The 27849-nt window shown below is 57.2% G+C and overlaps 2 protein-coding genes across 6 annotated transcripts in view; one reads left to right on the forward strand and one right to left on the reverse strand.

The window, feature by feature from the left end:
* MACROD1 (mono-ADP ribosylhydrolase 1) overlaps window positions 1-27849 on the forward strand; it is a 170855-nt gene that overhangs the window by 38767 nt on the left and 104239 nt on the right. The gene's annotated exons all lie outside the window — the stretch shown is intronic.
* FLRT1 (fibronectin leucine rich transmembrane protein 1) overlaps window positions 13448-27849 on the reverse strand; it is an 80773-nt gene continuing 66371 nt past the window's right edge. The window contains exons 2-3 of the mRNA XM_032283012.1: window positions 26605-27565; window positions 13448-16167 (exon numbers count right to left, since the gene is read on the reverse strand). Of these exons, the coding sequence (XP_032138903.1) occupies window positions 14096-16120 (2025 nt within the window). The 5' untranslated portion in view covers window positions 16121-16167; window positions 26605-27565 and the 3' untranslated portion in view covers window positions 13448-14095. The remainder of the gene's footprint in view (window positions 16168-26604; window positions 27566-27849) is intronic.

A 27849-nucleotide genomic window follows, 5' to 3' on the forward strand; every position in this document is an offset into this window, starting at 1 on the left:
CTTCCTGCAGTATCTGAAAACAGGTGGAGAAAGGGGGCGTCGGATAAGCCCTGGGAGCCTCCATAATAGGCTTAATCCCCCTAAAGCCAGCAGGAATCAAACGGCTCTCCTCCCAGGACCACTGAGAAAGGGTACGAGAGCTCAGAGGATGTGGGGCTGTTCCCAACCCCGTGGGTCCCAGACTGCAGGTCCCCTTGTCCCCAGCTCCCCATGAACAGAGACTTGTGTTTCGCATGAGTTGAGACGCAGTATCAGCCCTCTCTGCAGAGTTCTCCAGAGTAGGGGAAGGTGCAGAGACCTGGCCCCAGCAGCTCCCGAGTCGGGAGGCCCCACTTCCAGGGCTGCCACCAGACACTGTGATGACTAGCGTGTAGCAGATGCTCAGTCAAGTGCGCCCCCCCTCCTGCTCACCTCCCTCCGGTTCCCCCTGCCCCCCTCACCAGCTTCTCTCTTTCAAGGGCCTGTTTGCCTCTAGATTTTCATCAACCAACCACAAATATTTACTCAACGCTTACTGGCAGTCAGCACCTGAGCTCCATGGGGCAGGGGGCTCTCGGTCCCATGTGCTACGTGTTCCCTGTCTGAGCAGGGCGTGGCATACAGTAGGTGCTCAATAAAAGCTTGGTCGGCAGTCACATCCTGAGACAGGGTGAGATGAACCAAACTAACTCCATCTTCGATGTGAGCCTGATTGACTCCATCTTGGCTTCTCCCCCTGCCATTCCTCCCTTGAGTGCATACCTGGGCTGGGACATGTTGTGCTTATAGAACTATAGAAACATAACTGTTGTAACCATACCCTGCTTGACAAGCCCATTTGCTATTGTGAATAGCCCCTTGATTGATTATATGGAAAGTACCAAATGCCTTGCTCCCCGCCCTCCCCTTGGTAACCAGCAATCATGGGAACTGCTTGTGTATACACTCTTTAGTTAATCAACAATCATGGGAGCCTCCTGCCTCCTAGTTACCAGCCTCCTCCCCTAACTGCTTATCCTGCTTCTGTAAAATTCCTTTTTGCCCCCTTGCCCTGAGCAACATATAAAAGGAAATCAAACTCCTTCCTCGGGACCGAGAGACTTTGAGCATGAGCTGACTCTCGATCACCGGCAATAAAGGAATCAATCAGATTTCAAAGTGTGGCGCTTTCCTAACAACTCACCCGGATGTAACAAGGGTAGTCTCTGCTCCCAGAGAGCTTACACTCCTGCTGCCTTCAGGAAACATCCTGAGGGGCCAGGCACGGTGGCTCACGCCTGTAATCCCAGCACTTTGGGAGGCTGAGGCAGGTGAAGTTTAAGACCAGCCTGGCCAACTTGGAGAAACCCCATCTCTAGTAAAAATACAAAAGTTAGCCAGGCCTGGTGGTGCATGCCTGTACACCCAGCTACTCGGGAGGCTGAGGCAGGAGAATTGCTTGAACCTGGGATGTGGAGGCTGCTGAGATCACCTCACTGCACACCAGCCTGGATGACAGAGCGATACTCCATCAAAAAAAAAAAAAAAAAAAATTCTGAGGGACTTTGAGGGATCATGGAGCCCCCACAGGTGGGTGGGGTGGGGGTCTTAAACCCTGTCCTCCCTGTCACTCTGAGCTATGGCCACGCTGGATGTAACCCTGGAGAGAGTCAGGGTGTCCTCACCCCCTTCAGGCTGCTGCTCCTCATTTCCCTCTGCAATGCCTGGGGTGGGGGTGACAGGGAGCATTTAGACCCGCAGCTCCCTTCTCGGGGACCTCCGGGGCACTCGCCTGTATCACAAGAATAAAAATGACAAAAACCTGCCACTGAATTCTGGGTGGCAGTAAATTACTTAACACCTGAAACAGGTTGAAATGTGGCCGCCGTGGTTTTAATAAGCCCATCTCCGATGCAGTGCTGCTTCTCGGGGCCGGCTGGGTCTCCTCTTGAGGCATAATTTCATCTCGTCCCAGGCTTGGCAGCATTGCAAATAAGATTTCACTTCCCCTGTAAATCTTCGAGGGGGGGAGTGCAGGATTTCATTTGTGCTGTCAGTTAGCACTCCAGAGAGCCTGTTTACTTTGCCGCAGGAGGAGAAGGTCCTAGGGAGGTGCTGGACAGGGTGGTGGGCGGGGAGGCGGCAGTGTCAGTGCTGGAAGGTGACGTGAGTGTGGAGGCAGGGAGGCAGCGGCATATGGGGGAGTCCTGGAAGCATGCCTTATTTGGGGTGCCTGAAAGTGGATGAGCCAATGTCACACCCAAGGAGGCAGAATTTCGGGGCCTGCTGGGTGCCCTCCCATGCGTCAGGGACCCTCCTAGGCTGGGAGACAAGACTCAGCCGCAGAACTTGGGTGTAAGGGTGTGGCCTGGGGTGTTAGACCCCTCCCGGGTTTGGATGCCTCCTTTCCAGGATGCTCAGTGAGGCCAGGGACCCCTCCTGGGAAGTAGGGGCAGAAGGGAAGCTTCCAGAACCTAGTGGTAGCCAGGTAAAGGCAGTTTCCAGGTACAGGAAAGCGGCCATGGAGGGCTAAGGCATCACCCACTCTTTCTCCCATTTGGGCAGGAACTTTTAGTCCTGAGTCTTACCAAACAGATGACGTCAGATACACAAAGCTGGGGCCCCGGGGCTTGGGGTGCCCCTTGGCCACAGGGTAGCTATTCGGGAGTCTTACCCACATATGCCCCTAATCTCGGTAATAACGCAAGTCCTGCGAGATTTGTGGGGAAGGAAAGGGCCCAAACTGTGTTGGCTGCAGGGTGGCACAGTGGGGGCTGCAGTAGTGGGGATGCAGGTTTCTGGGGGGACACCCCATCTCCTGGCATCCAGCTGAAGACATAGTGGCAGGGCTTTTTGGGACCAGCAGGTCCCCTGCAGTTCCCTTGAGGCCCTGCTAGCCCTGCTTGGTCTCCTGTAAGGACGGGAGGCTCCCTGCCTCTCCCACCACGCTGTCCTCTTCAGAACAGGGTTACGTTTGGAGAGTCTGCCTTCCATTCCTAAAATGCAGGTCCTGGCGATTCCCTCCTGTGCGGCGCAAACCTGGTTGGGCCTCCAACTCGCCTGGGGCGCTTATTAAAACCTGAGATGCCCCCATGCCCACCTCCTGTCCTGAAGCCTAAGGCTGCAGCCAGCCGTTATCCTCTTCAGTAGCCCGTGGACCTGGTGGGGGTTGGGGGGGTTGGGAAACAGGCCCCACCCAGTACGGATACCTCTCTGTGCTGGACCTGGAGGCACTTTGCTGCTTGGCTCCAAAGGTCCTGCCAAGAACCCGGGCCTCCCTGCAAGGAGTGCCAGCAGCTCAGCACCTGGCTCTGTCCCTGGGGGCCACGAGTGTGGGCGAAACTCCCCAGAAGGCTGTGCTAGCAGTGGGGGGTGGGGTGGTCTGCACTCCCCAGACAAACTGCAGGCATCCCGGCCCCCCACACCCCTCACAGAGGCCCCGTCCCAGCCGTGGGGTCAGTGCAGATGGTTTCTGAGCTGGGCATGCCCAGCGTCTTTACCTGTGTCATCCTACCTCACCCTCCCAACAGCAGCTGGGAAACTGAGGCACAGAGAGGCGGAGTAGCACAGGCAGTAACTGGTGGAGCCCATGGGTCTAACCCAGCACCAAGGACTCCAAGGCCCTGCCCCAGGAGGGCAATGCTGTTAACCCAGTGCTTCCCGAAGCCATGTGACGGGGAACCCCTTCTGGGCAGCACTTCTGTGAGCTCCAGGGGCTGAGGAACACAGTTTGAGAAGGTAGCCCTTCTTCCCCAGCTTGGAGGGTTCCACAGGTGTCCCCAGATTTGTGGTGCTGCCACCCTCGGGGAGGGTGAGGTAAGCCGGGAGCAGGACTCCCTAGGAGAAGGCTGGGGACATTGGCGTTGGCAAGGGCTGTTGTGCTTGGAGAATTGTCCTCCTCGTCCTCACGTGGATCCATGGAGCGATCGGCTGATTGATTTACTGTTCATTGACTCACTCTTCATTCCTGTTTATGGGGCCTCCTGGTGCCAGGCCAGTGCCCTCTGGGGATCAGGAGGTGTGGAGGGCAAGACCTGTCAGTGTGGGCCCAGCCGAGCGAGGCGCTGGCAGGGTCACCTGTGCACAGGCGAGAAAGGCCAGCAAAAGCGCGGGGCCCCGGGGCGGGGCAGCCGAGGAGGCCAGCACAGCACAGACCTGGAGTCTGAGCCACACTTGGCCTTGGGGACAGAGGGCACAGCTGCGCTGTGGCTGGAGCCTGAGAGGGGCGACAGGGAGATGGGGGGACGCAGGGCCTTCCTGAGGGAAGCGGACCAGAAGTGGACTTGCCTTCCTGCCTGCCTCGGGTGGGCGGCGTGCCAGGCCTCCTAGTCTTCCCCATCCTTGGAAGCGTCGTCTGTGGAAACCTCTGTGGAAACCCACCCAGGCCAGGCTCCCACTAAGCCACGGAGATTCCTCCTCACTCCTCGAGGTAGGATTACACTAGCCCAAGCGCATAGTAGGCCGTCTCCTGGCTGGCTGTGTTCCAGAAAGATCTCTCGGCAGCCCCAGAGAATGGGTCTCACGTGAGGGAGTGGGCAGCCCTCCTGGGCACCCACTGTGTGCTGGGTCCGAGGGAGAAGTTGGAAGAACATCCTCGGCCCTCTCCCTGTGGTCACACTGCGTGCCACACGTTAGAGTGGTCTCTCTTGGTCGTCTCCTACCCCGGCAGGACAGGAGGTAAAGACCGAGGTGAGGGCAAAGAGCACCTGTGGGGCCCACGTCACCCCACCCGGGGCCACCTGCCACCAAGAATTAACTTTGCTTCCTTGGAATGTAAGGAAATACCCGTTAACTGTATCCAGACTTGAAATCAGATCTCAGGCAGAAGTAATGAGTTCTTGTTTTATGTTAAATTTAGCAGAAACTGCCATTGTTCTCATGGAAATTTTTTCCTTCCTGTCCTCCCTTTGGGGTGTGTGAGAGGGAGATGTCGCTCCGGAGCTGTGAGTGTTACAGGCACATATAGGGGATGGGGGCCGTCTGAGGTGGTGGCATAAGCTCATGTCCCCAAACACCCAACAGTCCCACTTTTATCCGGGTGCCATGTGGTTGCTGGAGCCTCTTCCAGGATAACCCACAGCTCCGCTGACGCATACTTCTCCATGTAGAGACCCTCTGAGTCTACGTTCAGCTCTGGGTCCCCTCATGGTGACTCAGGTGTCAGTAGACCTCTGGGGCCTGTGGGTGGGGACAGAGGGTCCCTCTTCCCACCGCGGAATCATTTTGGTTGGAACAGTGCCCAAGGGAACAAGGTCTCCATCCTGCCCGGCCGCTGGCTCTGAGCCAGGGCACCCCAAGAACAGAGCTGACCCTTGGGGCAAGGCCCGGGGAGGGGTGTTGGCCGCTGAGACCACGTGTGCCCCTGAGACCACGTGTGGCCTGGACACCTGGCTCCTGGCCCGTTGAGGTGCCAAGCCGAGAATCAGCAGCAGAGATGACCGTAAAAGTTAAATCTTTCTATTTATTTCAAGAAAGAACAAGGCAAGTGGACTTGGACATTTTATATGAAAACAGACAAACAGAAAATAGGACCAAGTAGTTAATCACATTCATCTCAACATGGAAGTTTCAAGGCACCTACAAGAAGGAGGCCAAAGGGCGGTTCGCAGTGCACTTTGGTTTGTGTTGTTGTCGTGGTGGGTGTTTGTGTGTCTCGGTTTTCTGGAAACCCCTGCCTGGTGGTGAGGTTGGGAGCGAGGCAGGTGGGTGTGAGGCGGGGCTGGCCTGCGCCCCGGGGAGCCAGGCCGGGTCAGCCATCTGGTCATGTGGCAGTGGGCAGGGGTGGGGTGATCAGGCCTGTCACTCAGGCCCCTGAGACCGCTTCCAACAAAAAGGAAGGAGACATCGCTGTACCTGGGCACTGATTCTGTGGGTGAGGAAGGCTGGGGGGCTTAGGAATTGGGGGTACCGGCGAGGGGCCCCTTGGACATCAGACAGGACCTTGGCCACAGTCTTGGGTGAGATCAGGCCTGCTCCCCCGACCCGTGCTATTAGCTGGCGGGCTTCCTGCCTTCTGCAGAGCAGAAGGACGAACCCCATTCTCTAGGGACCCCTCCCTGGCCTGCTCCTACTCTTCAGACCACTGGGAAGGGGGTGACACCGTGTGCTGCAGAATGCTATACGCCGCCACACGAGGTACAAATAAGCTGTTAACATCCGGAAAGGGAATGAGTGTTGGTGGCTCTTACGCTATTCCTCTGCGGTGTTTATAGGGGTGCGGGTTCTTTTAGATAACCTCCCTGTTCACACTTGCCTCAATGGCTCCCGTCAGCAGGGTCCCACAGGCGCCCCTCGCTCTGGCCAGCCTGAGTCGCCCGCACCCACCGCCCTCCGGGATCCCTCTCCCCACTCCTCTCCCTCTCAGATGAGCAGCCCCGAACGCTGCTCTGTGTGGCTTCCTCACTACAGCTCTCAGCCTCTCCTAGGAGCTGGAGGGCACCAGGCAGGGTCCTATGAAGCCCCTAGCGGCTCGCCTTGGGTGTCCAGTGGGCTGCTGGCGGTGTGGAGGTGCATTGGGTTGGGATAAACAGTCTAAGGCTAGTTTCGGGGCTTTGGGTGGGTGTCTTCTCACCTGCGTACTCTGAACTTTTGAAAATGGAACTAGTTGAGGTGGGTGGGCTCAGAACATTGCCAGCCTGCGTTCCAAACGGGGAAGGTGAGAGAGGCCCGGAGCCGCCCGGGTCCAGGGAGATGAGCGGGTGGCGCCCCGAGTCCGCGGCTTTGGGCTTTGATTGTCAGACTGTGGTGCGTTTGTTTTTTCCTGCCTACAGAGGAAGCCTGATTAGTTCCTCCAGGTGGGGGTGCGGGGACTTTGCGGGGGCGGCAGGCAAGGCAGCGAGCGTCGCCTGGGATCCAGGTTTCTTGCAGTGGCTCTGTGGGGCCCTCCCCCAGGTCTCTCCCCCTTGTCATCCACTCCAGGTGGGTCTTGGAGAAGGGAAACTGAGTCACTCATGCAGGTGGAGGCAGCCACCGGATCTCGCAGAGTGGCTGCGTTTCTCCATCTGGCTCTCAGCTGGCGTCACATGGATCCAAGGCAGAGCAGATCGGATCGGAGTGCTTCCGAGAGGTGAAGCTGCCAAGATGAGCCCCTCTTTGTGCCAGCCGCTGGCGGGGCAGGTGCAGGACAAGAGAAGCCATTTGTTGCTAACTCCCGTGCCCGGGGCCATCCTCACTGAGTGGGCAGACAGCAAGTGGGGAGGAAGTGAGAGGAGGAGCTGGCCTCATTCCATTGTTGCAGAGAAAGGATTGAGTGCCCCTGTGTGCCAGGCGCTGTGCTGGGCCTTGGTGGCCCTGGGAAGGGCAGAGCACTGACTCTGACCATCTGCCTTGATGAGATTTGGGGCTGGTGGCAGCAAACACCTTCCTTCAAGGACTCTCTGGGCTTAGCTTTGGGCTTCCAGCTGTGGAGAGGCCGGGGGCCAGGGCACTGTGCCCGCTCAGGTGGCCACAGTGGTTTAGGGGCTGGCTTTGTTAGGATGTGGGGGCGGTCATCCCACCCACAGGGTGCCCTATGCCCTCAGCATGCCCACACTCTCTCCTGGCACAGGTCGGGCATTTCAGTGACAAGGGGTGGAAGGGGACAGTGACAATGGTCTCAGCCATGCCCTGGTCAGGGTCTCCAGCAGGTGCCAGAAGCTGGAGCCGTCCCAGTCTCCGAGGGAGACATGGAGAAAAGACCAGGGTTTGCTCTGTGGCTCTGGGGGTCTCCAGGCACACCCGCAAATCTGTTTATGGTGAGAAAAGGAGCCTGCCCCCACTTTGGAATTTCTAAAACCAGGGAAAAACCACAGATTGAAAATTCCAAGGGAGAGGAGAAGAGCAAAGGGAGGGGATGGAGAGCAAACAGAATCTTTTTGTGAGTTTTTAAAAACAAGCAAACATGGGTATTTCAGGCACCTACTTGGAACATTTCAAAAGAAACAGTAAAGGCTTAAAACCACAGAGTGAAAAGTGCCCCAGGCACTGTCCGCCGGCGTGATGGATGGATGGAGCAGCCCAGCATCCGGCAAGCTGGACTGCACGTGGGGCATGCTGGATTGCATGTGGGGCGGCCCTGGCTTGAGAGATAGGCCTGTACGCGATCAGTCTTCGGAGTCGCAGGGCCCAGGAGGCACTCTCATCAGCCCCTCCCCTCCAGTGAGCCATAGATGCTGAGTTTAGACTCTGGAAAGGGGGTGGCGCGTGGCTGCACTTTCTTGGTGCCTCCTGGACACCGAGGATGGGTATTTTGCAGCCTCTCTTGTGGCACAAGCGGCTCTGTGGCGGGCTGCGTGGTCTGGCTACAGGATCACCCTGACTTGGGGTTTTCAGGGGACACCAGTGATTTTGAGCCACACAGTGAACATCTCTCGATATATGCTCCCTTTCAGGGTCCTGGGGGATGGGAAAGCAAGGGTGGGAACCAGGATCTTCTAGTCAAAGCATCAGACCTTGCCAGGAAAATATCTGCCCATCTAGTGCTTGAATGCTCCCAGTGATAGAGAGCTCACTGCCTGCTTCCTTTGCCAGGCTAGAGTTTCTCTTCCCTGACCTCCGGTTTTCCTTTTACCCACTCCCTTTTCATCGGCCACAAGGAATGGGTTGGAGACAGACCCACTCAGAACAGAAAGGAAGCAGAAAAGCCCACGGCTCTAGAGTCTTGTTCTCTGAGGACTGGATGGGCCACTTGTCCCAGAGGCCGGAGCCTTTTTCCCTAGGGCAGTGCTGAAGACTCAAGCCTGAGTGCTCTGGCCCATTCGGTGTTGGCCTTCAGAGACCCTGGCTCCCCAGGGAGCAAGTGCCCCCATCTCGGCCCCCCACCTCGAGGCGCAGAAAGCTCCTGTTGTGCGGATAGCCACTTGGGGCAGGTCCATACACCACGAAAAATCCCCCTTTCTCCTCACTTCCAAGGAGTTTAATCTCTCCTAATCAGTTTCGCAGACTCCCTTGGTTGTAAATGGTAATGATTTACGTTTTTGAGACTTTTTATCCTCAAGAAAAAAAAAAAATGCCTTCTCTCTGCACTCGGGAAGGCCGACTCGAGGCCGTGAATCGCGTGAGTGCTCGCCCTGGCGCCCATCCAGGGGCAGGCAGCAGCCGCCATCACCTGCGCGATCGAGTGTGAGGAGGTAGGTGGGCGCCGCCGCTGACCCTGGCTGCGTCCTGGCCCTGAGAGCAGGGTCTGGCCCTTGGAGGCACAGGTCTCTGCGCCTGGCCCCTCCTGCCAGCACTGCCCCCGCTCTTCCCGTTGCCTTCCCTGCCCGCTGGCTCCCTCTCTGCCATATCCAGTTCTCCTTGTATTTTTCATAAGTGCGAGGCTCAGAAGCCCCGGCCTCCTCTCTGGCACATTCGGCAGGAAGCAGGTTTCTGAAATGGGCTGGCTTTGGGTCTGCTCTTTCTCCTTCTCTCCTGGCTCCCTGGCTCCAGGGCAGGGGTGGAGGAGGAAGGCACAGATTCAGAGGCAGCCTTGGGTGCCCAGCCTGTCCCCTGCTCAGTCCCTGACCAGCCCCTCCGACCCTGCTGGGACCCCTCACCTGACTTGGGCCAACAAGAACCTTTCAGCACCAGTGGAGGGGAGAGGCCCCCTCTTGGCCTCTGGAGCCCCAGTGTCCTGAGTGAAGCTGGACCCCACCCTAGCACACCCCCACTTTACAGAAGGGGAAACAGAGGCCATATTCTTGCCAAACCCACTTTCCCTGCACCTCTCTAGAAACATCTCCCTGACACCCTCCTCAGCTCTTTTCCTGGAGTTTTTTTTTTTTTTTTTTGAATTGCAGTCTTGCTCTGTCACCCAGGCTAGAGTGCAGTGGCTCAATCTCTGCTCACTGCAACCTCCGCCTCCTGGTGTGAAGCGATTCTCCTGCCTCAGCCTCCCTAGTAGCTAGGATGACAGGCATGCACCACCATACCCGGCTAATTTTGTATTTTTAGTAGAGAAATACAAGGCCAGGCTGGTCTCGAACTCCTGACCTCCAGTGATCTGCCCGCCTCTGCCTCCCAAAGTGCTGGAATCACAGGCGTGAGCCACTGTGCCCGGCCCCTCTGCCTGGGCTGGGCTCAGAGGGAGGGTTTCGTGGACCCCCAGGGGAAGGAGGAGACCTGGTGCCTGCATGGAGGGAGGGAGAAGAGGCACACACAGGTGTGGGCTTTGGGAGAGTCAGGTTGGGCCCCTCCCAGCTGCTGCCATCTTCCCAGGGGCTGTCCCCTCCCCTGCCAGCATCACTCAGAGCCAAGAAGGTGCAGTGCCTCAGCTCGGCTCCAGACCCACATCCCAGCCCTGAGCTGGGCAGGCCCCTGGCCGCCACGTGCACCAGGTTAGCGTGGAGGTGGTCTAGCAAACTCTAGCCCATTTAGAGGAGATGGAGGCTGCGGCAGGAGGCCGCGGGAACGGGGAAGGAGAAAAGGGAAGAAAAGGAGCTTTCGATGCACATCATGTCTGCGGAATTGGGTATGACTAATTAATAGATTTTATTTTTAGTAATCTCTTAAGCATTCCATACGTTGGGCCCCACGCCTGAGCTGAGCTTACAAGAGGCCTCATTCGCAAAATGCAAATGATTCCCGGCCTGCTGCTGCCTTCTCTCTCTCCTTCCTTGCCTTTTCTTTCCTTTTCCTTTTTTTTTTTTTTTAGGGGAAATTTAAAGGAAAATTGCCATGTAATAGAAAAGAGATTCCAATCACTACATCTAATTACCACGAAGGGTAAACCACTTAACCAAAGAAGTGTCTTGGGCTTTTTTATTTTTAACTTTAGACCTGCCTTAAATGCCACAAAACGTACTCATCAGCGCTGAGGCCGCCAAGGTTGTTCCGGCTACTTAGAGGCTGTGAGGGTGAGCCTGGCTTCAGACTTCCCCTTGGAATTGTCGGCTGTGCATGGGAGCCTGGGAGAATCTAGACAGCCCGGGGCCGGCACCCCAGGCCTCGGCAAGTCTAAGGGGAGGGGTGGGGGTTGGGTGTCCTGAAGCATCTCCTATCTTGTGGTACCAGGCCAGCTGGGAGGAGCTGAACCAAGAAGGGACGGGGTTTTGGCATGGACCCAGCTTTCGGCCCCCTCCCTAGCTGGGGGGCTGTGACACAGCAGATATTTGGGGGTTTGCTTTGGGAAAGCCCAGAGAGGACCCTGGTAAGGTGCCAGGATAGCTAAGGGACAGAAAAGAAGAGAAAGTCAGCTCTCAGAGCTGGTCCCAGGGCCTGACTGGGTGGAGCGCCCACCTTCAGCAGCACTCGGCGAGGCTGAGGGGCCAGCAGGGTCTGGTAAGAGGGGCCCAGCCCCGCCCTCACCCCGTTAGTGCAAGAACCGAGAGCAGGAGATTCGCGTGGTCCTGGGGCCTGAGGAGCTCCTCTGGGGCGGCTGGCAGGGCTCCTAGTCTTGGAGGGCATGGCTAGGCACAGGCCAAGTGGGGCCTTCCCAGGCAGCTCTCACAGTCTGGGCCACCTGCTGTCCCCAGATGCCTTCCTAGCCACTAAGGGTGTGACCTGACCTGTCCAGGGTGGGGAGAGGACACAGGGGGACCTCGGTAAGGTGGGGACAGTGTGCTGGCAGCAGTGTGTGCCAGATGTGTGGGACTCGGGGGAAGGCAGTGATCAGAGTGACGTCCTTCATGGAGGGGGGTCTCATTTCAGAATCAGCAGAGACCTAGGACTTCTGTCCCCCGTGCCAACGCACACCTCTGGCCCTCTCTCCTCCCAGACATCCCAGGCAGGCCCCTCTGCTCATCTGGGGTGGGGAGCTGTGGTCCACAAGGAGGGCCGACATTTTTTTTTCTTTTTTGAGATGGAGTCTTGCTCTGTTGCACAGGCTGGAGTGCAGTGGCACCATCTTGGCTCACTGCAATCTCCGCCTCCCTGGTTCAAGCAATTCTCCTGCCTCAGCCTCCCAAGTAACTGGGTAACAGGCACCCACCACCACGCCTGGCTAATTTTTGTATTTTTAGTAGAGACGGGGTTTCACCATGTTGGCCAGGCTTGAACTCCTGACCTCAGAAGATCTGCCCGCCTCAGCCTCCCAAAGTGCCGGGATTATAGGCGTGAGCCACTGAACCCAGGCTGGGGCTGACTTATATAGACCTGGCATTAAGGCCTGGGGAAATTTCTCTCTTGATCTCATTGTATGAGAAAATGATTCAGGCAGGAAAAGGGAAAACACATCTAGTTAGGAGTGAAAGGTGCCCGCCCCGCTTGGCTGTTCCCCAGGGCTGGGGAGTGGGCTGTTTTGTGAGCCAGCCCCCCCGGGGCGTCACTGGGAGCCTGTGCCCCTCTTTCCACTTTCCACGAGCGGCTGTTGTATCCACTCCTTTCAGCCGCATCTCCTCACTGAAGGCGGCTGTCGGGCCTTTTAACGTAACCCCTGCCCGACGCTGCTTCAGCCTTTGCTTTCCCACGGCGGCCGAGGCTGTTTGAAAACAGCACCGCCGGGCGCTCCCAGCCCTCTCATCCTCCTGCCCTCCAACCAGCATCTTCTCTTTGACGTTGCTTTTCCTTGGTACAGAACAAGCGGCAGGGTGACAGATGGTGACCTGGGCTCCCCGAGTACTGGGACGCAGGCACGTCGGAACCCCAGGCTCTGCTCTTCCCCGCTCTCCGATTCGCTGTCATTATTTCATCATCGTTTTAATCTCACGGCTCACCACATTGCACTGTCAGTTGACAAATGAATGACAGTGACATTGATTCCAGAGGGAGGAAATAAAATCTTAACTCTTCTCAGGGTCCCGGTCAGGGCCCTTTGTGAGGCTGGCGTTTTTAGAAAGAGATCTGGTCTCTCCCTCTCAAGAAACAGAGTCCCAGGGGTGGGCACAGCTGAGGTTTCTGCGTTCAGGGAGGGGTTGCCGTCACCCAGGGCTTTTTCAAGAATTTTTGTGTCTTTTTCTGGGCTTTGAGCAGCCATGGAAACCAATGGGTCTAATGAGCTGATAGAAAAAAAAAAAAAAAAAATCCCTGCACTAATTACCCGTCCTAGGAGGGTACATTCAGCACACGGTAAATGCTCACAGAAAGTAGCTGTTAAGGTGATTGCACCTGATGGGGAGGAAGATGAGGACACTGGAATAAAATAAAGCTTTTCTCTGTATCAGAAAGGGGAGCAGCCCAGCTCTGGCCAAGCTGAGCTGGTCGGGATGGAACTGGAGACCCCTACCACGACGCCTCCCTAAGCCACCAGTCTGAGACACACAAGCCTCAGCCTTTAGGAACAGTGATCGCCCCCAGAGACCGAGTCTCCTCCCCCCACCTCACTCCCATCCCCAACACATCATCTACTTACTCAATGATTTCTAGGAGAAAGCAACACTTTCGTAATTCTATTGTCTCAGGAAATGGTAAGAACTGACCCCAGAAGAAAGGACCGTGCATGTGGCTTTATCTACCCATCTGTACTGTACTTAGAGACAGCACGGTAGGGATAGACGGGCAGACAGATGCACCTCCAGGTGGCGGGGAAAGCTACGGGCTTCCGCCGGGGCTTCTACGGAGCGTGGTGCGTGGAACTGAAGAGGGCTTCAGCCTAGGAAAAAAGTTTTGTTTTTTTTTTTAATCGACTACATGATTGTTCAAAGAATGCAGTGAAAGACGCCATGTTTCTGCAGATCTGCAAGGGAAATGGTATGGAATGAGCCAGGGGAGAGATTTCAGGACCATATCTCCAGGGCAAAAGATATTTTCTTCCCCCTCTCCTTTGTGAGGAGCCTGAAAACCTTCCATCGCGCCACCAGCGAGTGGCTGGCGGGAGAGCTGCGTGGGAGCTTTGAGAGCCGGCTGCTTCTCCGCGTTGGTTCCTTTGTGATGGCCCTGAACAGTGCATGAGGTGTCCACTGATGTGGTACAGGTAGTATCCTTCCAGTTCAGGAAAAAACCCAACCCAGCCCTTCCTGCGATATTATTTTTAGTCCTTCCCTCCCCAGCTGGCATAACTCGGTATAAATTATGTCTTCAACAATGTCGAATTCCCCCTCCTGCCTTCTATTCTTTAAAAAAAAATTGTCACTGTTGTGTTCTACAAAATCGTCAGCCCTCCCCAAACTTTGCTTTTTTCGGGGGGAAAGTCACCCATGGAATTTCTCTTCCTTGCTCTCTTGGATTGCAGCAGGCTGGGCAAAACCACATGGCCACGCCAGGGTAGCTGGGGCTGGGGCGGGGCAGCCGGGGCAGCGGGCGGGGATCATGTGTAGGAGTAGTCTATGTCGGGGATGCCGCCGTCCCTATAGCCCCGTGTGGTGCCGTAGCCGATGGTATGCGTCCCCTTGCAGAGGCTGCTGCCGTTGGAGGGGAAGATGGTGTGGACCACGTACTCCTCTTTGGCGCGGTATGGGTTGATGGGCAGCATCTGCAGCCCAGGGCCGCGGATTTCCAGGATGGAGTTGTCCTTCTTGGTCCCTGACTCCATATAATCGTCCTTTTTCCTGCTGCCCCGGTTGTAGGCCCTCTCCCGGGTCAGCAGCTTGCCAGCCTGGTGCACGTACCAGCAGATGGCCCCCAGGACCAGGAAGAGGAAGACCAGAGCCACAGCCCCACCGATGATGCCCGCCAGAGGCAGGCCCGCCATAGGGCCGGCACTCTGCTCCTGGTTGAGCGTGGTGGTAGGGCCATAGCTGTCGGCCGTCTCTGCCTTGGCACACACGGGCGTCTCGTCGGCCACGTAGGCGTTGCCGGTCTCCATGGTGACCATGCAGATGACGTAGGTGGACTTAGGCTCCAGGGCCGTCAGCAGGTACTCCGTCTTGTCCCCCTGCACCAAGGTCTCTGTGATGGAGCCCACGGCTGGGCTGTGGCCCAGGCGCAGCCAGCTGAGCCGGAAGGAGGAGGCAGGAAGCGTGGCCTTCCACGTGATGCGGATGGAGTCTGCCGTCAGGGCCTTCACGTGGATGGCCAGGGTCTTGGCGCCATCACCTGTGGCCATGGGGTAGTCAATGTTAGAGTCCGGGAGGCGCAGCCCTGGCCTTTTGGCCTTGAGGGTGAACAGGGAACCCTGGGGCGTGGTGGCGGAGGCATGGTTGCTGGCCGTGGTCTTGGCAGCCGTGTTGGCCACGCCGCCCTGTGACCCCGTCTCGAAGCACTCGTCCATCTCGCTGGTGATGTCCTTGATGGCCATGCCCCGGACCTTCTCGGGGCCTTGGCACATGAGGCCCCGCACGTTGACTACGGCCGCCCGTGCCTTCACCCAGTCCCGCAGCCACATGAGGTTGCAGCCACAGAACCAGGGGTTGTTCCTGAGCAGCAGCTGGGCCAGGTTCCCCAGGTCATCAAACAGGCCACGGGGCAGCGTGGTCAGGTTGTTGTTGGACAGGTCCAGCCGCTCCAGCTCGCGCATCTTGGCCAGCGTGTTGTAGGGGATGTGGCTGATGGCGTTGTCCTGCAGGTAGAGCTTCTGCAGGTGGGCGCTGGGCAGGTTGAGGGGCGGCGCTGCCAGCGAGTTGCGTACCAGTGAGAGCTCTGTGAGGTTCTGCAGGCGGCTGAAGGTGTCGTCGGCGATGCGCTGGTTGGCCAGCAGGTTCCCGTCCAGCACCAGGCGCCGCAGGCTGTTGAGGCCCTTGAAGGCATGCAGCGGGATGGTGGAGATGCGGTTGTCATCCAGCCGCAGCTCCTCCAGTGTGTGTGGCAGCCCTGAGGGGATGCTGCTCAGGTGATTCCGGCTCAGGAAGAGCAGCTTGAGCCGCTTGCTGTCGGCGAAGGCGTCCTCCTCGATGCTGACGGTGGACACAGAGTTGTCGTCCAGGTGCAGCTTCTCCAGCAGCGGGATGCGGGCCAGCGAGTCCCTGGCGATGGTGCGCACGTTGTTGTCCTGCAGGTGCAGCTCCCGGAGCGAGCGGGGCAGGTTGATGGGGAACTCGTCTAGGTCATTCTCGTACAGGTAGATGACCTGCACACTGACCTTGGTCTTGAGGTCCTGGGGGATGCCAGCGTTGTTGATCTGGTTGTTCTGCAGGTAGAGGGTGGTGGCGTCGTCAGGGATGTCCGCGGGGATGGAGGTGAGGCCCCGGTCGTTGCAGTAGATGAAGCCATTGTCACAGCGGCACACTGAGGGGCAGGTGGTGCTGTCGATGACCTCCGTCAGGAAGGCAATGAGCCCGTAGCAGAGGAACAGCCAGTCCCGCAGGTCCATGGTGGCCGTGGTCATCACGACGGTGGCCGTGACAGTGGCAGTGGGTGTGGTGGTGGCAGTGATGGTGGGGTGTGCCACCACCATGGTGGATGGCTGGGGGAGTTGGCCCCACCCGGCCGGAGCCTGAACACCTGCAGGGAGCACAGGACAGCGGCAGTGAGAGGGAGGTGGCGACGGTGACCCCAGGAGCGAATGAATCACGAATGCCCTCCCACCTGCCAGCCTGCACCAAGGGGTGGTCACAGTTGGGTCCTGCAGGCTGAGGTCAAACTGGAGGAGCGGCCCTTTTCATGCCAGGTTCACACCACAGGTGAATACTCCCGCCAAGGTCCGACTCCAACAACATCTGGCTAACATGTAATCGTATCAGAAGCCAAGAGGCTGCCCGTTAATGAGACGCGCGCTGCCTTGGCCCTCCTGGAATGTGACCCAGAGCCTCGGGGAGGTTAATTCAGGGAGAGCCTCGCTGCAAGTTTTGGTCCTTCTCTCAGGACTTCACACAAAGCCAGTCTTTACGGCCAGTGCTAAAGGTACCAGTCACTGCAGATGGGATGGATTTAGGGCGTGTTTTATAGATTCACAGCCGCTGTTCCCCAGGGCTGCACGAGGAGCAGGCATTGCTATCTGGCTCGGACCCAGGGTTCAAAAGGAAAGCTTGTTTCTGGAAGGCTTAGGAGCTCAAAAGGGGGGGCATCGCCAGAACCTGCGAGAACAAAGCTGCCAGTACCAACACCAGCGAGCAGTGGAAAGCAGGGAGCTTCATTGTCTGGTGTTAAAACAACATATCCTGTTGTCACTTGTACGTTCTACAGACAGAAGAATGAGGTGTCAACAGAATCACTTTCTCGTGTATTTACAGAAGCCTCTTTTCATCAGAGGTGCCTCGCTAGCCTTCTTTTCCGTGTTACGTGGGAAATTGTCCCACACCTTGCCCCTTTCTCAAATCATAAACTTTCAGTATTCCAGAAAAAAAAGCGATCTGTTTTCTAGCATTTAAAGGAAAGAGACAAATAAAAGGAGGGAGGAGTTCACGCTCTGAGGGAATTGGCTGCTAGCTGTAATTTCGGTTTTCACAAATGGAAAAATTGCAGCATAGATTTTTCTTATTTTACTGTTCATAGTGGTAAAAAAAAAATCAATTAAAAAGAAATTATCTTTCAGTCTCAGCGAGGAAGGTGTCTTCATGCAGCCAGCAAAAGTCTACTGTAAAATTCTGGGTCCACGAAGGCTTTTCAATGGTGGGACATGATGGTCTCTTGGAGCCTGAAGCCCCAGCCTGGGAGGGCAGACCTGGTGTGCAGAGCAGAACCGGCATCCGCTTGCTGAGCCAGCAGGGACCTTACTTTCACCCCCAGGGACTGGATGTCTCTGTTTCTCAACCAGGCCAAACTTTCTCTCTTCACTGTCCTTCTCTATTCCTAGGCTGCTTTTTCTTTCCATCGAGCAAACTACTCTTCACCCTACAGGACCCTCTGCTAGGTTTTCCTGAGGCCCCTGATAGAGCTTCCCTCTGCTCTGCCCATCCATCTGTCCACCCACCCACCCACCCACCATCCATTCATCCATCTGTCCACCATCCATCCGTCCACCATCCATCCAGCCATCCATCCATCATGCATCCACCAGTCCATTCATCCATCCATCCATTCATTCAGGTATGCACCTGTCCATCCATCCATGCATCCACCTGTCTATTCATCATCCATCCATCCTCCATGCATCCACCCATCCACCCATCCACCCACCCACGTAACCATCCATCCATCCATCCATCCATGCATCTACCTGTACATTCATCCATCCATCCATTCATGCATGCACCTGCCCATCCATCCACCTGTCCGTCCGTCCGTCCATCCATCCATCCACACACCGACCCACCTACCTACCTAACCATCCATTCATCCATGCATCCACCTGTCCATTCATCCATCCATCCATTCATTCAGGCATGCACCTGTCCATCCATCCATACATCCACCTGTCCATCCATCCAGCCATCCATCCATGCATCCACCTGTCCATTCATCATCCATCCATCCATGCATCTACCTGTACATTCATCCATTCAAGCATGCACCTGCCCATCCATCCACCTATCTGTCTGTCCGTCCGTCTATCCATTCATCCACCCACCCACCCACCTACCTACCTAACCATCCATTCATCCATGCATTCACCTGTCCATTCATCTATCCATGCATGCATCTGTCCATCTGTCCATCTATCCATCTATCCATCCATCCACCTGTCCATCCATCCATACCTCCATCCATCCATACCTCCATCCATCCATCCATCCAACAGAGCTTTATTGAGCATCTACTATATTCCAGGCCCTGTTGTAGCCACTTGGGATTCCATTCTGGTGGGATGGATGGTAGCTCACACTATAATAAAGACTTTGCTTAGAGCTTGCCTACTATTTAAGTCATTTAACCCTCCCAGCAAACATGAGGTCAGTGTCCTTAATCCCATTTCACAGATGTGAAAACTGAAGCTCAGAGATATTAACTTAGTCAAGACCCCTTGAGAGCCAGGTAGGAGGAACCCAGGCCGTCTTGGAGGAGCCTGAACCTTGGCAGTCTCGAGGCTTGCAGCACTCTGTGGGTTGCAGGTCACACTGTTTCATGGCTGGTGTTTTCATGTCACTGACCGAACTGTAGGGGCAGGGACCGTGGCCTGCATGGGCCTAGTGTGACTTGGCACCAGTGACAGAAGGGACCCTGCCATGGTGACTGCCTCTGCCGCTCACCCTTGAACACTGAAACGCTCCCTTTGCATTTATGGGGTCTCTGCCCAGTCAGTCGGGCAGACTGACTGGGGGTGCTGCTGAGTCCCCACGCAATTCTCTGTGGCACCCCTGCTGGCCTTGTCCACTCCATTCCCCTCTCACTGACTGCAGCAGCTGGGCACCCCCCAGTACCCCCAGGGCCCTTGCACGTGCTGTGCCCTCTGCCCGGACAGCTCATCTCCAGAGCCATGCCCGAATCTCCTTCCGGTGAGGCCTTCCCTGGGCACCCTATCGAGAGTTATAACCCCCAGATACTCCTCTCGGTTCCTTGCTTACCTGTAGTATTTACCCCCAACTAACACGCTACACGTGTTACCTGTTTTGTTTCTATTGTGTCTCCCCACTGGAAGGTGCTCTATGAGGGCAGGGATTTGTGCGTCTTATTCATGGTGTTTCCTGCGTGGCAGATGCTCACTAAAGATTTCAAAGGAGAAACTGTGATAGACTCGTTCTGTAGGTGAGGGACGGAGGCACAGAGACCCGTCTGGGGCAAGAGGAGGTGGGGTCTGGATTCCACTCAGGGCTGTGTGGCTGTAGCACGCCAGTGCCTGACTCCACACTCTGCGGAGGGCTGATCCCCCACCAGCCCGGACACAGTCCTGGGGCCCAGGCTGAGCATTCTCAGACCTCCACGGAGGTGCCCACTCTCCCACAAGCCTCCTGCCTGCTTTGCCCAGGGCCATCCCAGGCTGCCCCGGCCCTGATCTGGCCACCTCACCTGTTGTTACATCGGGGACTGGGAAGGACACTTGCCCAGATCATGAGGGAGGATGGGCTTGAAGGACAGGATAGTGTGCAGAGCTGGACACATCAGCCACCAGAGAATCGGGATAAGCCCAGATGGTGGGGTGACCTCTCCGGCCAGACCTCGCCCACTCCCCTTCACAGGCAAGGGTGCAGAGGTCGCTGCATACGCAGTCCTCATTTCCCAGCCCAGTAGCCTGAGACTCAGAGACACGAGGGGCCCAGCCAAGGTCACAGCCAGCACAGATTTCCCACTGCACGTCTCTCCCTTCTGCCCTGAGCCAGGCCCGTAGAGGCTGTGGAGCTGGAGGTCCTGCCTCAAGCCACTTACAAGCAGGCAGGTAGCACAGGGCAGGTGCCAGAGACAGAGAGACTCAGGCCTGCGCACAGGCCACCTGGCCTCAGTCTCCAGGGCCGAGTCTGAGTCTAGGAGCACCTGTGCCAGGTGGGTGGGGGGCAGGATGTGGCCAGAGGACACACCTCCTCCCTGGTCTGTGGGCTGCTGAGTCCTGGCCCAAGGGATACAGGTGGCCTTTGTACTTGGCTGTTCCGGGGCAGTGCCCTAAGCAGGGGGCAAACTTGTTAAGGCCAAAGCCAAGGCCAGCCACCGCACTCCCTGGCATGGACATCTGTTCCCGCTCAGCTCACAGCCACAGTCCTCAGCCTCCAGAGGCTTCGGCATCATAATAGAGTCTAAATTGCACCTTTCAGAGATGCCTGATGGATAACCAAGAAGCATTTGGGAGGCAGGGACCCAAGGCCTTTCCGCTCCACTGTCAGTGGGCCTCATCCATCTTGGCCAGAGGCTCCCCTACCACCCCCTCCCCAAGGCCAGCCTGAGGCTGAGCCCTCTGGCTCTAGGAAAGGAGGGCGGGACCTGGGGGTGCTGGCTGCCTTTTTATTCCCTTGTTGTATGTTTCATACTTCAGGCAGCCATCAAATTAAACCTGGTAAATCACCCATCTTTTACGGGATCGCTTGTCGTCCTTGCATGGATCCCTCAGACTTCAGCGTGCTGTGAGTTATGACCTGCCAGCTCCATGACTGGCAGCGGATTTTTGGTGGGCCCAGGGATGAGGGAGGGGAACGGTGGGGGATTATTCTTGGCATTGGCTGTATCAGCCATTGGCCCCACCTCCAGGACAGAGAGGCCGGGTTTCAAGTCCTGCCTCTGCCACTTTCAGGTCGTGTGATTTCCTTTTTTTTGAGACAGGATTTCACTCTGTAATCCAGTCTGGAATGCAGTGGCTCGATCACAGCTCACTACAGCCTCTACCTCCCTGGGTTCAGGTGATCCTCCCACCTCAGCCTCCCAAGGAGCTGAGACCACAGGCATGCACCACCACAGTTGGCTAATTTTTGTATTTTTTGCAGAAGTGGGGTTTTGCTGTGTTGCCCAGGCTGGTCTTGAATTCCTAGGCCTAAGCAATCTGCCCACTTCAGCCTCCCAAAGTGCTGGGATTATAGGCGTGAGCCACTGCACCCAGCCTCAGGCTATGTGATTTTGAGCAAGTTGCTTGCCCTCTCTGAGCTTGTTTCCTCATCTACAAATGTGGTCATAAGAGGGGCCCTTACATGGGAACTTACAATTTAGGATTCACTGACGTTATATGTGCAGAGTACCCCCTCCTGAGTGCAATCTGGATGCCCCCAACGCATCCGGTTTAAAAGCTGCCCTAAATCTCTGCGTCCCCAGACACTGCCCTAGCTTCTGCAGTAGCTGCCCGTCTCTGTCCTCTGCGCTCCAGTGGCCCCTTCTCCACCCCCCTGCTCCTGCCCTCCCTTCAGGACAGGCTGACCCCTTATCAGACTCTGCGAAGCTGAGATGTTGCCCCCTACCTCCAACTGTGCAGGCACAGCCCCGTCCCTCCCCCAGGCCATGCTGGGAGCCCTGACTCTATGTCTGGGCCGCACAGAGCTGGTAGACGGGGCCATCCACCATCCCCTCCCGTGGTGCTGTGCCAGCCCTCCTTGGGAAGCCCTCCAGGCTGGGGGGCAGGGTGAAGGGGTCAGGGAGGTAAGAGGGTTTTAAATGGGTCTTCATCACCAGGTCGCCCAGCAGCCAGAAATAGTTCCTTAGCTCCTCCACGCCATACTCATTCCCACCCCTAAGAAGTCCCGAGGCTTCCGTCCCTCCCTTCCCCACCCCACTGCAGCCCTCCCCAGAAGCTTCGCTCACGGTACATTAGACCCAGTGTCCCTCATGGGGAGAGGCCGGCAGCCTCCCGGGTGTCCCAGGTCTCGGGAAGTAGTAGGGAAGCTGAGTGGGGGTGTCGTCACCCAACTGCAAAGCCTTTACAAGTTAGTGACACTGAGCTTTTTCCCCACTGCTCCTGGTGGCTTAGGGCCCAGCATCTGCTGCTCGGCCTTTGCTGGGGACCCTGCTGCTGCCTCCAGGCCCTCATGGAACCTGGGGATGCTATTTTCTATTCACGGGCATCTCCTAGGAGCTTCCAGAAGCCAGCAAGGAAACAGCCCTCATCCCAGCCTAGCCTTGCTCCCTCATCTCCTCTCATCTGCCCCATCCCTGGGTGGGGGCATCTCAGGCAGGACCAGGCAGGGAGGGGAGGGGCCCAGCATCTAAACTCTATCTGCAGAAAGGACAAGCACATGCTCAGGTGGGTGTTCACTGGTCCCGTCTCCCCCACCCCACTCGCCCCTCAGCCTCCTTCCTGCCCACCTGTCCACCGCTGTCCTTAGGAATCTGGCTCCCCATGTGGCCTGGCACTGTATGTGGCTGCCACAGGTCCTGGGTCCTCTGGCTTTTCCCCCACTTCCCAGCCCCCAGGTGGGGTCTCTTGCAGGTGTCTTTTCCCTGCCAGTCACTCCCTTCTGCAGTAATTCACATGTCTCCCCTAAACCTTGCCAGGCCTTCAAGTCCTCAGTGAGAGCGCTGTGCAGGACAGACTGTGGGCAGAGCAGTTTCTCAGCCCCAGCGTGGGAAAGGCCAGTGGGACCCCAGCCCCGCCCCCCCGCTAGACGGGAAGCCCCGCTAGGCACAGCCGTCTCCAGCTCTGTGATGGGGCTTCAGCAAACCTTTGTTTAAATTAATGAGAGAGCCCACCTTCCTGGGGGCTCAGCTACAAGCAAGACAGAGCGAGGAGGGCCAGGAGGTGGACAGGGCAGGCCACCGCCTCCTGGTGCTCAGGGAGACCCAGGGAGAGCTCCCCCCTTCTCCCCAGGAAGCCCCTCTCCTGTGAAGGCAAGTATCGCAGTGACCTCCCTGGCTCAGTCCTGCTGCTCAGCCTACTGTGGGGTGGCTTTGGTTCTCATGTCTTTATCTGCAAAATGTGACCGTAAACGATCTAGTTCCCTGGGCTCTTGTGGAGATAAAACAAGGTTACTTTCCGTGTTTAGCAGAGTGGGATTCAGAATGAGGGAACCATTACTGTTCCTAGCAATGAGCCATGCTTCCTGAGCCCCAGACGTGAACTGCAGGAAGGAAGGGGGCCTTGAGTTGTGTGAGTGGGGCTTTTCCAAGCCCTAGTTCAGGCAGATGTCCCAGGGGCTGAGGCCCACCAGAGGCATCTTCTTAGGGCAGGGGCTAGATGCCATGGGCCTCAAGGACCTTCTGACCTCAGCTCCCAGCAGGGCGTGGTGCCAGCTAGCCACACCCATCACCCTAGACAACTTTGCTGCTGGATCCCATCCGCTGGTATCATTCAGAGCTTGTGATGCATGGGGGCTGGGGCGGGGATTCTTTTAAAACCTAAAGTTAATTATTTTTCTAATTTCAGGCTGCATGCATTATGCATCAGCTGTTATCACTGGCGGTAATTGCAGACAGGTATGCAAATCCACTATAAATGCACCTAACCGCATAGGCCGTCTGGGCGGTGCTGGTGCCCTGCGGCGGGATGTCCTGAACTTCAGAGAATGTAAATCACTTTAAAAAACAAGACTTTAGAATTGTGTCTTAGGAGGTTAATTATATTGATAACAGTGTTCGATATTAAACCATTTAAGGCCAAGAGGGGGTGGGGGGATGAAAGTAGACACATGTAATTTTGTTCCCTTCTCTCTCGGCATTATTTAATAAGATGCTCCTACACCTGATATTTCTGTCTGTCTGTGTCCATTTTTAGTAAAGCTGCCTAAACTGAGACATAATTCCTTTTGGAAAGGAAAAAAGAAAGCCCAGTGGGCCGGGTGCGGTGGCTCATCCCTGAACCCCAGCGCTTTCAGAGGCCGAGGCAGGTGGATCACCTGAGGTCAGGAGTTCAAGACCAGCCTGGTCAACATGGCAAAACCCTGTCTCTACTAAAAATACAAAAATTAGCCAGGCGTACTGGTGCATGCCTATAATCCCAGCTACTTGGGAGGCTGAGGCAGGAGAATCACTTGAACCCGGGAGGCGGAGGTTGCAGTGAGCCCAGCTTGTGCCACTGCACCCCAGCCTGGATGACAGAATGAGACCCTATCTCAAAAGAAAAGAAAGCCCAATGGAGTTTCAGAGGGAAGGAGAGGGGCTAAAGGTCTTTATTTTAGGGGGCGGGGAAAAGGAAGAGAGGCAGCAGGAGCAGAGCTGGGGACAGTCCCCAAGAACAGGGCTGGGGCTGCGGGCCTGCATGGCTGCACTCCTCAGCCTCCGTTAGGATCCTGGGCCACAGCAAAGGGCCAGGAGAGGAGCGGTGTGAGCTGGAAAGGCTTGTGATGGGCAACGCCCACTGGTCCTAGATCAGAGGCTTGGCAGTGGGCTCAGAGGGCGAGGCCTCTCATGGGCTGAAAAAAACCCTGACAAGCGGGAAGGCGGGCCCTGCTCCCAGTGGGACACCCCCATTTATTCATCATCAGTTTGCGGATCGCCTCCTCCCCCTAGAACATAAACTCCGACAGTTGGGATGTGGCCTGTCTTGTACCTGGCACGGAGCCTGGCACAGAAAGTGCTCCGTAAACATCTGATGCGTGAATGAACAGGGCCACCAAAAGGGAGGCCCCTGAACCTAGACCCAGGGCTGGGCAGTGGGAGAGAAGAGGGAGGCTGGCCTTCCTACAGCCCACCCCAGGACATCATGGTGACCCAGGGTGCCCTCAGCAGCACAGCAGCCCAGAGAGGCAAAGGGAAGTGCCTGGCCTGTGCAGCAGATGGCGGGGGGTCACCACAAACCCAGGCCCAGACTGGACGTGGGGTGCTCCTCCCGTCCCAGGTCTCCTCCTGCCCCTCTCAGCTGCCCATCGGGGCTTCTCCGGCCCCAAAGAGAGACTCCCGGCCATCCCTGCTCACCCCCACTGATACGGATACTGGCCTGGCACTGCCCAACTGCGTGTCTGTCTCCAAGTATCAGAGGTGGGCCTCGCTTTCCTACAGATGGCCTTTTCCCCTCCACCCCGCCCCACAGATACACGTGCAGGTGGAGCCAGCCCTCAGGACCCTGGAATCATGAGATAAAGGGTGCCAGCGATTGTCTGCTTCATGCAGAGGAGGAAAACCTGAGGCCCCGAACGGATGAGACAGGTTCAGGATGGAGACGGAGCCTCCAGCAGCGTTGGGCAGCCTCCCACCCACCTCGTACGGCCTTGGTGCCCAACTCTAACCCTTTCCCAGGGCTTTGGCACAGGGAGGGTGCTGGATACAGTGTCCCAACTCCAGCGGAGTCTCACAGGGACTGCTTTTCCCCACCTTGTGGGTCCGTGGTCTCTCACACCTGTGGGGTCATGCCTGTTAGCGTTAGCAGTAGCTGTCAGGGCTGCGTGCCCACTGAGTGCGGGGCCCGCTACAGAATGCTCTCTCCAGCTGGCCACAGCCCTGTGCACGGGGGTGGGGAGAGGCTGCATCCCCGATGCACAAAGGGGTGGCACACAGGGAAGGGCGGACCTGTCTAAGGTCGCAGCTCACAACCATTGGGCCAGGCCCCAGCCCAGGTCTGTCTGCCCAGAGCCGTGTGTTCCTTCCCTCCCTTTGCACAGGGCCCACTGGGCAGATCTTCCATAAACCCGGGGGGTAGCAGGCCTGGGGGGCAGCAGCTGTTCCCCTCCAGCTTGGCTTCAGCCTAGGAATGACCCCCAAACTCTCCTAGGGATGAGGGGCAGTAAGCGTCCAGGGCTCGGTGCAGGGAGAGGAGCAGCGAGGAGCGGAAGGGCTGTAGGGCTGCCGGGCTGGCGCGCTTTTATAATAAATAACAGCAAATAGCCCATCCGCAGGGCATCTTTCACGCCGGTGGCTAATAACACGGCTATTAATGCCCCCGCAGACGGCGTGCACGCTGAGCCGCACTGACAAATGTCCCGGACCCTGGCGCAATCATAAATCAACCCCTCTCCTGAGGGAGAGCGTGGGGAGGTGTCATTTTCCATCTTGGTAATGAATTAGGGCTTCCCTGTCCTGCCCAGGGCACCGAGGCTCCAGGTTGCCTGGGATTTGTGTTTCCGGAGGCACAGCCTCACCCCTGCTCGCCCTCCCCGGCGGCTGTGTGACCCTTGGGGCACTCGCTGCCCTTCTCTGGGCCTCAGCTCGCTCCTCTTAACCAACAAAGAGGCTGAACTGGAAGCAGGCGCAGATGATGCCCCAGGGCCAATGGGCGCAGGACCTGGGGTGGTAGCTTTGGATCAGCCCCATTCCTGGTCCCTGGCCAAGGCAGGCACAGGCCCTGATGGAGACCTGTGGGCTTCCTCCCGTTCAGGGCAGCAGGTGCCGGGGCAGTAGCCTAGGTTACCAGAGCTCCTGCCCACCTCCCACCAGGCCTCACTGCTACCACCTTCAGGGAGGAGGCTCAAAATGAGATTCGCCCACCCTGCTGCCGGGCCGTGGACTCCAGAAGAGTCCAGCCCCTTACTCCCCAGGTCCCGCCATGGGTAGAGCCCAGCAAGCAGCACGGGAGCCACCAGGTGGCCAGTGATCCTAACGTTGGCAAGTAGAAGCCACCAGCTTCGTGGACTGTGTGAGTGGGTGGGGGGATGGAGCTGCAGATCTGTGAGCTCTGGCTGGGACCCGCTGGTTTCGTCCGCTATGCCCTCGTTGGGTGTGAGGAACCCTGGGCCACCCTGGAGCCCTTCCGAATCCGCATCCCTCTTCCCTTGGCCGGGGCCTTACCTCCTTCGCTGCTGCAGCCCAGGAGCCCTCTGAGTCCAACTGGGGTGGCTGGTCCGGAGGTCCCCACCAAAGTCTTGAAGCCCCGCCTTGGGACACCGGGAGCTCCGACGGCTCTCACATTCCCAGCCCCGTGGTCCTAGCAGGCTTTGCGCCACTAGGGGCGCAGACCTCAGACCTGGGGCGCCCTGGGGAACAGAGAGAGGATGCAGTGCCTCGGTCTCCTGGTCTCCAGGTGTTCAGATGAGGCTGCAGGCCCCAATCAGCAGCATCCTTGGCACCCTAGGCCTCAGGCACAGCTGGCTTCTCCCTTCGGAGTGAGGGTCCTGCGCACAGGAGGTACAGGGACACCCCTCTCGGCCCCAGGACTCCCGATGGTGGCCTGAGGGGGATTGGGCCCCTGCTCCTCAGGCATGCCCTGAGGCCTGGCGCCCAGCCCCGGGGAGGGTGGCCTCTGCTTCTCGCCACTTCCACGGCCCGTTTCAACTCTTGCCCTTTGTCTGCAGGCTGCCACCTCTTCTGAAAGGCCTCTGTGTGGCTCTTACCCCCTTTTTGTTTACCAAGGCTTTTTTAAAAATCCCTTTAAGTCACTTGGCAGAATGGGCTCGGTGCAGAGAGCGTTCTTGCGTGACACAGCTGAGAGGGAGCCGCTCTCCAATGGCTCCGTATTCCTGCCACTCAGGCCTCGTCTCCAGCGGGAGGGAGGGGGTCCATTACCCCGCTGAGGAGTTCAGATGTTCACGGCGGGGCTGCAGCTGCTGACACGTGCGGCTCAGCTGTCAGCCCCCACATGCCCTTCTCTGGGAAGATGCTTGCGGGGCGAGGGCCTCGGTCCTGCTTGGCTGCTCCTGTTTGTAGAGGTTTCCTTGCTGGGGAAGGGGGAGGATGGGTTATTCCCACTTCATCCCCTGGTCTTGTCTGTCCAAGAAGGAATCATCTTCTCACCCACCGCCTGCTTCCTCACCTGCCAAAAACAATACAAGTGATTAAGCCCAGGGGCGTGAGGGGCAGCATTGGGACAGCATCTGTCAGGGCCACAGGGCCACAGCCTCCTTCGCTTTGGATCCTGTTTTGTTTTGTTTTGAGACAGAGTCTCGCTCTGTCACCAGGCTGAAGTGCAGTGGCATGATCTCGGCTCACTGGAAACCTCCGCCTCCCAGGTTCAAGCAATTCCCCTGCCTCAGCCTCCCAAGTAGCTGGGACTACAGGCATGTGCCACCATGCCCGGCTAATTTTTTTTTTGTATTT

Source organism: Sapajus apella, unplaced genomic scaffold (genome assembly GCF_009761245.1).
Source record: "Sapajus apella isolate SASKATOON/1434 unplaced genomic scaffold, GSC_monkey_1.0 scaffold14, whole genome shotgun sequence".
Taxonomy (NCBI): Eukaryota; Metazoa; Chordata; class Mammalia; order Primates; family Cebidae; genus Sapajus; species Sapajus apella.